General features: G+C 36.6%; 1 protein-coding gene across 5 annotated transcripts; it reads left to right on the top strand.

Moving 5' to 3' along the window:
- The first annotated feature begins 2,313 nt into the window (after positions 1–2,313).
- On the top strand, positions 2,314–8,573 carry LOC149173137 (uncharacterized). Of its 5 annotated transcripts, none has more exons than XM_089424503.1 (3): positions 2,314–4,497; positions 6,916–7,234; positions 7,480–8,573. In XM_089424503.1, exons 1-3 carry the CDS (start codon positions 3,202–3,204, stop codon positions 8,133–8,135), a joined length of 2,271 nt encoding a protein of 756 aa, XP_089280629.1. In that variant the 5' UTR covers positions 2,314–3,201; the 3' UTR covers positions 8,136–8,573. The 5 variants fall into 5 exon arrangements, with proteins under 5 accessions (XP_089280629.1, XP_089280632.1, XP_089280630.1 ...); XM_089424506.1 differs by having other exon boundaries at positions 2,325–4,497; positions 7,422–7,627; XM_089424504.1 differs by having other exon boundaries at positions 2,327–4,497; positions 6,916–7,241; positions 7,422–7,627.
- Positions 8,574–10,608: the final 2,035 nt, after the last annotated feature.

Genomic DNA, 10,608 nt, shown 5'->3' with positions numbered 1-10,608 from the left:
TTACTCCTATTTAAATATATGCAAATAATTGCATAAATTATGTTGGGTAGTAATTCGTAAATATGTTTATATGTCTAAATATAAATAATGCCCAAAGTTACTTATTCCCCTCAATTAAATTTGAAACTTCAACTATATAAGTTCATATGTATATTAAGCAAGGTTTACATAAATTTTATGGCTAGAAACACTGTAAGGCATTGAGTCATTTAAATGCGTGTGATAAATTCAGGTAATATTCCATGTCAACAATGAACTTTTCCTTAACTCAAGTACATGAAAATAATTGTATGGATATAATTACACACATTCCTTAATTATGTAGATATGATATCTATTTTGGAATGGGCTTCAAAATTTTAATTTAATTATCAATAATTATTAGGTAGATGATAGAGATTTAACCTCCATGGAATATTCTATAATATTCTTAGTAGTATACACAAATCAAAGATTGAGATTTATCTCCAAAGTAGTTATGTTATTTTTGCTCTTTTAATTAATTTTTTTTCGTACAATGCCTATCAATGTTTACTAGATTTAATTTATATGGCTGCACTAATATCTTACGTATATGAAAAATTTGTATGTATACTATTGCTTATATTTATGGTTTTTCATAGATAATGGAAAAAATGATTCTCGATAAGAATTTCACACAAAATGTTATTATTTAGAGCTCGATGCACAGAAAGTACTTAGTAAATTTGATTAATTCCCTCAACATATAGTTCTTTTTATGTTTAATACAAATTCTCTTAAGTTTGATGCAACAAAATGTCCAAAGTTTTCAAAGGTAAATTCTTTGGTTTTTTCGTCCATTGCTAAGTTGTTGCAACAATGTCTCCAAGTGTGTTTCCCCAATAGACCGTCAACTAGAGACCTTGCTTCATATGGTCATCAATGACAAGCAAGCTGACCACTACCAGTTATTTGCAGGACAAGAGGAGATCAAATGGATCCTCTGAGACTTTGGATACAACCTGGACAATATCATCACCAGATTAACTTGTGTGGAATGCTTCATGGTGTCTGATCAGACTCCAGATCCGACTTGCAGCTTCACACACCAGTGGTTATCAACGCACCAACAAGGATTCACCCCAAGGCAACTCCAATGCTCTTTCTCCAGTCATTATATTAGACTAATATTCTTTCATGACATCTGATTTCTTATTTTTGTCTATGATATGTCTACTCCTATGTTTCCATGACTCTCAATATGTCTTAGTATGCTATATGTGAACACAATTTTCTTTGATTGTCCAACACCACCAATGCATGTAACTATTAATGAGTGAGATAGTTAGAATGTTACTAAGTGTCTATTGTTGTCTTTTTGGGCTAAAACTGGGATCATAGGAACATGTTTTGTTCAGTCTACTTGTCTATGGAACCCCACATAGCTTTTTGGGAAACAAAAGATATCAATGTAAAATCAGTAGTCTCGTAATATAAATATTTTTATAAAGCTTACTAAAAAATATGAGTTTCCTCAATACTAACATACTAACACCTAGCACATTTCAGTACAATGATTTCAACAATGTTGTCATTACCTTCCAAGATTGAATTCAAGAGGTTTAAGGTTTTTAACACACATGGTGAGGTTTTATAACACACCAAACTAACAACTATAATAACCTTCTCTAAGAATGACCATTATAAAGATTTTGAAGTTTTTAACACACAAAGAGAGGTTTTAGCATAAACTAAATTAACCATCGTAATAACCTTTACTACTAATCTTTATCAAATATTTAATTTATATAACTAAGTTAGTACATTTCATAGCTGTGATATACTAAATTGATGTACATTTGAACTACTAATCTTTATTAAATATTTAATTTATAACCATTTACATTTATCAAATATTTAATTTATATAACTAAGTTAGAACATTTCATAGCTGTGATATAATGAATTGATGTATATTTGGACTACTCAACAATTGGTTAGTAGGTGTAAAAATATACACCAGAGAGAGAAACATTTAATAGAGTATATTTAATAGGTTAATGGTTTGCTTGCAATCCCGGTACCCTTACTGTTTATCTTAATGGAAGTGCCATTAAACCCTGCAGTGCTGAGTATATATGGATTGTGTATATTGATGTAAGTATCATTAAATACTACATTGCTTGTTATGTGTTACTTGCTATCAATATTTATCTGTAAGAGACCATTAAATATTACACTGCCCGATACATGTTGCTTGCGATCCCTGTCTGTTAGATGTTTCCCGTTTAGTCCTCGCGTTAGAAAATGTGTATTTTCCAACCCTATTTGATCGTAACGTGTCACCATCCGGCCCGTAGACTTCTATAAATTCACCTAAGCATGTGGAAGAGACAGAGCTGGTGACTTGGTTTCAGTCCCATCTGTCCGAAACAAACTTTATGTCATCTGGGTATATTCCCAAATCTGGGAAAATTGGTCCCCAAATTCGTGCGCGAGAGCGGAAACCCTTGAATGACTTCTGCAAATCACAGTCATGGCAATGCTGGGTTCGAGTTGGTTTTCGAGGTCTTTGAAGTGCCATATGACCACATAAATTGGAATGCCAAAGCTGCAGATTCGAGCTTAAGCTCCAGGGTTCAGAGCCCCAGGGTGCAAGGGGGAATTTTGAAGCGGGGTCGGGATTCGTGAAGGCGGTGCTGTAGTTTTAGTTTACCGATGCGTGGCTCGTGCGTATGCCTGCACGCCCTTGCACGGTCATGGTTTTTGGGTCCCTTCTCTTTCCGTGCCTAATGAAATCCTGGGGTTTGAGTAGGGCGGTTTGGGATAGTGGAACTTCAGGACAGCTTTTATAGAGGTAATCTCTGGGCTTTTCTGCGGTTCAGAGGGTTTTGGATCTATCAGATTTCATCCGCCGCAAGAACAGTGGGTTTATTAGAATTTTCTGAAGAAGAGGGTTTGTTGAGAGGTGAATTTCTGTATATACTTATTGTTTCGTTTCGGAGAGGGTTTGTTTCGGGTAATTATCTGTATATTTTTGGTTTCTGAGGGTTCTGGTGTGTAGATATTTCGAGAAGAATATTGGGTGTCCGAGTGTTTAGTGGGGAAGTTTTGTATTTTTGAAAGAAATTGAGTCTAACCGTTTCAACAGGGAAGTTTTGGGCTGCTTGGGTTTGGGATGGTAGCTTCAGGGATAATCCGGATGCTGTTTTGTTGAAGTTTTGTGGAACTTGTGAAACCATGGAGTTTCCATATTCAAACCCGCTTTCTGTTAGGGGAAATACAAACCAACGTCCCAACATCAAGCCAAAAGTTTCTGAAGGCTTCGGTAGGGGTTCTGAAGGGGTATGGAGAGATTACGGTGGTGTTAATCTTGGTGGTAGTAGTGCTGTTAGGAGAGCTTTTGATCCTGTTTCTACTGGTCCTTCCAGAGTATCTAGTGTCACGAACTATGGACAGTCAAACCCTATAGGGACTGCGGCTGGAGTAGATTCAGATGGGATGCTTTCGTTGGACGATATTCTGAATGATTTGCATAAGAAGGTTGTTTCGGTTGATGTCAATGCCTTTGAGGTCAAGGGCCAGCCTGGAAACCCTCTCGGGTTTAGATCCGAAAAGCCTGTAGAAGCATATGGTGGTATTGGAGGAAAGAGAATTGGAGAACACAAGGTTGAAGGTGCAGGTTCTCTGGGTGGGAGTGAAGGGTATGGCTTTGAACCAAAGAGCAAGGAGGGTTACAATGTTGAGTTTGATGCTTCTCATAGAAGGGGAGAACAATGGAATGCTGAAATTGTAGGTTCGCTGGGGAGGAATGATCAACTTAAAGGTCAAGCTTCAGGCTTGCGCGAAGAAACTCAAGTTGTTGGTGCGCCACAGAGAAAAGAAGAACCTAAGTATGGAGTTGCAGATTTGTTGGATAGAAATGCTCAACAGATGGGAGAAGGCACAAGCTCACTGGAAATGAATAAGCAATCTGAGGGCGGAGTAGCAAAATCAGCGGAAAGATTTGAGAAGGGGGAAGTAGCAGCTCCACATGTGGTGGGTGACCAATCCCAAGGTGAAGTTGCAGGCTCACAATACCTGAGTGAAGCTAGAAACCCCAATGTTCAAGGTGAAGTATTTAAAAATACAGTTGCAAGCCCAGTGGTTGTAGGTGAACAGTACAACGGTGAAGATGCAGGTCCACAAGCAGGTGAACAACATGAAGGTGAAGCTGCAGGGCTGCATGGAACAAGTGAACAGCAGAGAGGTGAAGATGCAGTTGTGAACGGAACAATTGAACAGTACAAGGGCGAAGCTGCGGGCACGGCGCAAATCCATGATCAAAATCAGGAGAATGGCAAACTCTTGGTTCAAGAACAAAGGGAAAAAGCTTTAGAGAAAGCTATCGAGCCTGTATTTCGAACCCCTGATGGTAGAGGGGCCAAGTCACGCCGGCATACTGAAATTATCCAGTCTCCAGATTGGTTACCGAAAGGATGGTTCACTGAACTCAAAACTCGAGGGGGAGGTTCGAGTGCCGGTACCAAAGATAAGGTAACGAATCTCCCATTTTCATATCTTTGGGGGCAGGTTCGAGTTTATCAATCATTCTACCACTAAATTATTGCTCCATGTCTGATAAATAGAGTTCAAGTTCCCCTCTACATTCTCAAAAGAGAGATTTTATTTTGTAGCGTAGAGATCTGGATCTATCAAGCATTGTCAGAGAGTAACAGTTATCTGCGGATATCTTCCCCTTCCCGGGATCTATTGTAATGGACACACCTCTAGCCCTACCCACGCCGTAGAGCTACAGACATATTATCCCACTGCCAACACCGTAGAGAGACAGACAAGTGCCCAAAATAAGTAATTTGAGGAGGTAGAAGTCAGAACTAGAAATTCATACTAAAATTTATTTATCAGATTCCCCAATTTGGGTTAAGGTTAAAAAAGATGCTACTTTAACTTGTAGATGAGAAGAAAGGAAAGGGGGAGACATTTAACATATTTCCCAAATTTGGGTTAAGGTTTAAAAATGGGGTAATTTAACTAGTATATAACTTATTAAAATTTGAATAGAGGAAAGGAGAAGATTTTATAGCTGTAGAAGCAAGTCCAACTTGTACATTAGCTTAATTTTTTAAAAATTGTAGAGAGGAAAGGTGAAGATTTTGTTGTTGTACATTAGCTTAATTTATTAAAAATTGAAGAGAGGAAAGGTGAAGATTTTGTTGTTGTACATTAGCTTAATTTATTAAAAGTGAAGAGAGGAAAGGCGAAGATTTTGTTGTTGTACATTGCCTTAATTTACTGAAAAAAAAATGAAGAGGGGAAAGGTGAAGATTTTGTTGTTGTAGAAGGAAAGGTGAAGATTTTGTTGTTGTAGAAGCAAATCCAACTTGTACGTTAACTTAATTTATTTAAAATTGAACTAAAGGAAAGGTGGAAATTTGTAATTGTAATTGTAATTGTAGAAGCAAGTCCAAATTGTATATTAGCCCAATTTACTAAAAAGTGAAGAGAGGAAAGGTCGAGATTTTGTAGTTGTAGAAGTATACCCCTGTTGTTTTACACACAGACAGCTTCCACAACTTCCAGGTGTATACTCCTAGTTTCTCTATCACACACAGTTCTCCCACAAAGCTCTCCCACAAAGGAGGGGAAGGGACTGAGCAAACAAGCATACGCACCCTGCAAATCAATCAGCCATTAATCAACTATTAATCAACCATTATATACCATTACTATTATATACCTACCATTATATACCATTACTGAGCAAACAAGCATACGCACCCTGCAAATCAATCAGCCATTAATCAACTATTAATCAACCATTATATACCATTACTATCATATACCTTTACATTAGTAAGAAGCACCAAGACAATGTGTGAATCAGAAATAAAATATACTGGTAGGTTTTGGCACGAGTGTGATGTCTTACATGTGGCATTATCGTGGAAGTGGGAGTACTCTAGCTTTAGGATAGTATCTGGTAGGTTTTGGCACGAGTGTGATGTCTTACATGTGGCATTATCGTGGAAGTGGGAGTACTCTAGCTTTAGGATAGTATCCTGCTCTCAGTGAATTCCTTTGCAACTGCATGCATTGTGCAATGACTTGTATGAAAAGGAGGGTTTACATGGTGTATATGTCTATATATGTATATGGTACATGTATCAGCTCCATGCTATAGGATATAGATATATATGAAGTTGATATTGAAATATATTAGTTAACATCAATATTCAAATATACATTTTATATGTATATGGTACATGTATCAACTCTATGCTATAGGATATAGATATATAGGAAGTTGATATTGAAATATATTATCTAACATCAATATTCAAATATATATATATATATTAGATTGACCACCTATTGTTAAAAAGTGAACCAATTACACATTTTCTTCACATTAGAAACTGAAAATATAATATTTTTCTACTTTTAATTATTTTCTCTGTATAAAGGTGATATAAAATTATTTTACTATGGACATCTAAATATTTTATTTTTAGATTGAAATATGTTGGTGTTATTAGTATATAATTACATGTTTCCTTCATACTGGATGTTTATAATACTGTTAATTAAAACGTAATCAAATATGTATATTTATTTTTACTTTTGATTATAGTTATAGCTGTTTTTTTTTAATTTAATGAATATATATATATATATATATATATATATATATATATATATTTTCAATAGGACTTGTAAATTCCAGGTTGAGCATGGAAGGAACATACACCTTCTTTGTATTGGGCTATAGATTTCGCTTCTCAGTAGAATGAATTTATATGCCACATACTATCATATTTCTTTACTACAATATAAAGGAAAATAAATGCATTTAAAAAAACTGTTTGTGTTATTTCTCTGAGACATTGGTAAGGAAGCATGTGGAGTTTTTGAGTGTGAGATTCATACTATTTATTGTCGACTTCTATGCAGTACTACTATGATCCGGTAACACAACGGCGGTTTAGATCCAAAGTAGAAGTTTTGAGCTACCTGGAAACTGGAATGATAGGTAGATACAGGCCTAAAGCTAAATCTGATGGTCAAGTTGGTCGTAAGAGAAAAACTTCTGCTGCTTTCTACCAGTATGCAGCCTCATTTGACAACAGTTTTAGGCCTACCAAAGTTAGATGGGTGTTCAATGACACAGATGGAACTTGGATTCCATTTGTTAATGGGGAAAATTTGGCGGACTTTAATACGAATGAAGGGGAACGCTTGTTTGATCTTAATCGCAATGGTGCGGACGCATGTAAAGAGTAACTTCTTCTGAACTTTCTTTTTCCTTTATTTCCAGTTCTCCCTCTCAAACAGTACATTTAGTACATAACTTAAAAATTTTGAGGTTTTTACGATTATTTTGAGTTGCACTATCTATGAAATAGCTCTGCACTGATAATCTTATTTTTTCTTGTTCTTCTCTTCCTTCTTTACCGCAGGTCGGTTTCAGTGTGTAGTTGATAGTTAGTTGGCTGCTGAACTAATATTTGCCTGCAGGTGATCATGGACAGGGGGATGCAACAGTTTTGAAGGACACCATTCCTTTAGCTAGTCTGAGAAGTGATATCATTAAGGTGGTAATTGATCCGAGCAATCAAAAGAAAGTTTCAGAGGATATCCTGCCTTTTGTAGATTCTTGGTCAGATTCATGTTTGGAATTTGCTGTTAAAACATTAACTGGAGCATATCCAAATCTAGAAGAAAACCTAGCCCTTAAAAATGCAATGGAGAAGTGTGTTGGTTCCAGTGATTCCAACCCAATAGGTTCTAAAGCTTTTCCAGATGTTTCAGGCTGCAGTCAGAGTTCTGAGTGTCCTTCCTTGGTAAAGGAACAGCTGCTGTTCAAACGGAAGTTCCTTGAAAGTAATACTCCCGAGAACATTTTGTCTGCAGGTAGTTTACCAGAAAGAGCATTGAATAGATATAAACATGGCTATAGGGAAAAGCAGCTTGGAAGTCAACAAATTAAAGACTTGCTTGAACCCCTGGGGAGGAAGCTTTGTAATCGAGCCTTAGATTTCTTGAAGGGACATAAGCATTCTAGTCTTCATTTGGGCAAACAAGCAAAGAACATTAGTATGTCTTTTCATCTGTTTGACTATGGTCATCAAAAACAGACAATTTTAAATTCTCCTTCTGCCTTATGTGACTAATTTGTAGATGTGGCATTCATCATTCCTGTGTTGTTAGTGTCATGCAATATTCGTGTATGCATGAATAGCATATTACTCGTAAAATCATAACAGGTCTAACATGTTGATTAACTAAGACAGATTGCTCTTAGCTGCTTCATTCAATATGGATGTGTTCGTGTATGCTATCAAACAATTTCCTTGTATGGTTTTGTTTTGGGTTGAAGCTTCGAGAATCGGACACCGAGGGGCTCCACCATATGCACAGATTTTCTTGAGATAAGATGCCAAGACTGAAGGGCATCTGTATTCTACCAAAGTGCCCTGGCATTTGGATTTTGCATCATCACTCTTTGAAATTATGCCATATGGGTGTGGGCAGACCATGGTGGGAATGTAACCCGTGGATGCGTTGGGTCTTGTTTGTTTGTGAATCACCTTCAATTCTTTCATGTTTCACACCTGATCCTGTTACGGATTGCTCTTCGTTTTGAAAGGAATCATGAAACCACTGTTTTCTGTTTTTAGTCTTTTTATTAAAGACATGTTTTATATTAAAAAATGGCTAGCATTATGCAAACTATAAAAGTTTATCATGCATAGTTAAGGGGAGCTGTAGTAGGCATGCCGTAGATTTTCCTACTTTGTGGTCTTAGACTGCAACTATAAATGACATACAATGCCAATATTGTATTTGAGGGAATTGGTCACTGGTGTCCAATTTGGTCTGCTTATGTTAAAGGTCCCGACTCCCGAGACAGTTATTTTTTGGTTGTAAGCTCACTGTCATAGGAACTTGTTGCTTTGGATTCTTTTTGGGTTTTTTTGGCAGGTTGAACTTGTATTTGCGTCGTCTTTAAATTGAATGATTCTAAGTTGGTGCCATATATGATCTCCACATGGTTCTGGATAGACTAGCTGCATTGAGCTGTTTTCTAGTTAATGTATTCTTTCTTGTTCAGCGTTGAGAGTGGCCCGCAATATGGCATGGTAAGTGCAACATTGTATTTGGTTAATTCTTCTAACTAGATTAAGTACCTTTTACCATCTTCAGCTTTCTAGGGTCATTATGCTCTAACCATCAAAATTGATGCAAGTGCCAATGGAATATTGGTTCTTTGGTGGGGTTAAAGTATCTATAAATTGGTGCAATTGCCAATAGAATATTTGATTTACTTGTGGTTCAAAGCATTTTTAAGCTGGTTATGAAGATTTTATTTTTGTTTATTTTCGTGTTCTACCTAATGTCATGATTTTAGTGGAACGCTGCTAAGTGCAAGTTCTGGACAATTTAGGCCAAGCATGTACTTGATTTAAGTCAAGGAAAGCCCATTAGCCCATATATGTAATCTATTTTAACGCAAGGAAATCCCATAAGGCCCTTTTTAAGCCATGTAGGATTTCTGGGTATGTTTCTTTGAAGCACTTCCCCAAAAACAAAAAAGCAAGCGAGATGTTGATGAACATATGGCTGACTTATGATATGTACATTCATAAAGACTAGCTTGTGCTTATTAGCAGCTTGGCAAACAATAGAGCTTTAGGTTTTAGTGTCTTTTGTTACTGGTAGCAAATGTTACATCTTACCACAGACTTCTTCAGGAAGAGATTTACATGGAAAGAGGAAACTTTCTTAAGCAGCTCATACATCTACAAGACTGTTGGAAAAAAAATATATTGAAGAACAGAACTCGTAACTTGTAAGAGCTTAAAAGATTTATGTTCCTGTTGAGGTCAACCAAAAAGCGAAGTTAGCACAGTTAAATTCTATACTAAGTTTGCCCCTATTCACCTTTGCGAACATTCCACTTCATGAGATACGTATAAATATATACAGTAGTCCACTAAAGATAGGAATAATCTTACCAAACACACTCGAATTCTCATGATAATTGTGGAGAACAAGGAGTCTGGAGACCCAAGTTTTAACACGGATGATAGTGGCGTGTAGATCACTAAGTAATATATCGTCTGGGAATATGAGTATGCCATTTCATTCTAATTATTTTGGTGCTTCGAAGTAAGCGATTGAATTATTTTGGAGATATATATAAGCAATTACGTTCAGTGCAAGTTTTGGGGTATATTCTGTAGTAGAATGTTTTTGTTGTGTGCAAGTTTTTATAGAAGATTACTATCCATTGTCATGACAGTATTTCAAGAAAAATGATTACGTGTAATCGTTTCGTTTTTTTCCTGTCACACCCCTTTTCGAACAAGCGCTGTGTGGCAGTTTGTTCTTCATAGGTAGTTTAAAGAGACGAGATGTGCAAAGCTGATTGTGATTAATCATTTCCTTTTTGCTGTGTAGCAGTTTAATTCCTGTGATTACTGTTTTCCCAAGGTAGGGGACATGTTTCTTCAAAAAGGGTGTTTACTTTTGAGGAAACTCGGGGAGATGTGGGGGGACATTTTTCCAAATTAGGGGACACTTTTTCTCAAAAAGTTGTTTGTGGAGGCAACTTTTTGGGTGCCTCCATTGGAGAGTTAGGTG

Source organism: Pinus tabuliformis, chromosome 4_2, assembly GCF_031772625.1.
Source record: "Pinus tabuliformis cultivar Carrire ecotype Pingquan chromosome 4_2, CPIR1, whole genome shotgun sequence".
Classification (NCBI taxonomy): Eukaryota; Viridiplantae; Streptophyta; class Pinopsida; order Pinales; family Pinaceae; genus Pinus; species Pinus tabuliformis.
The sequence above is the reverse complement of the archived record's forward strand: the minus strand, read 5'-3'. Positions and strand labels throughout refer to the sequence as shown.

Coding starts and splice junctions, on each gene's coding strand:
- LOC149173137 (XM_089424503.1), top strand. CDS start 3,202: ATGGAGTTTCCATATTCAAACCCGCTTTCTGTTAGGGGAAATACAAAC. Junction 4,498..6,915: donor GTGCCGGTACCAAAGATAAG/GTAACGAATCTC, acceptor ACTTCTATGCAG/TACTACTATGATCCGGTAAC. Junction 7,235..7,479: donor TCGCAATGGTGCGGACGCAT/GTAAAGAGTAAC, acceptor ATTTGCCTGCAG/GTGATCATGGACAGGGGGAT.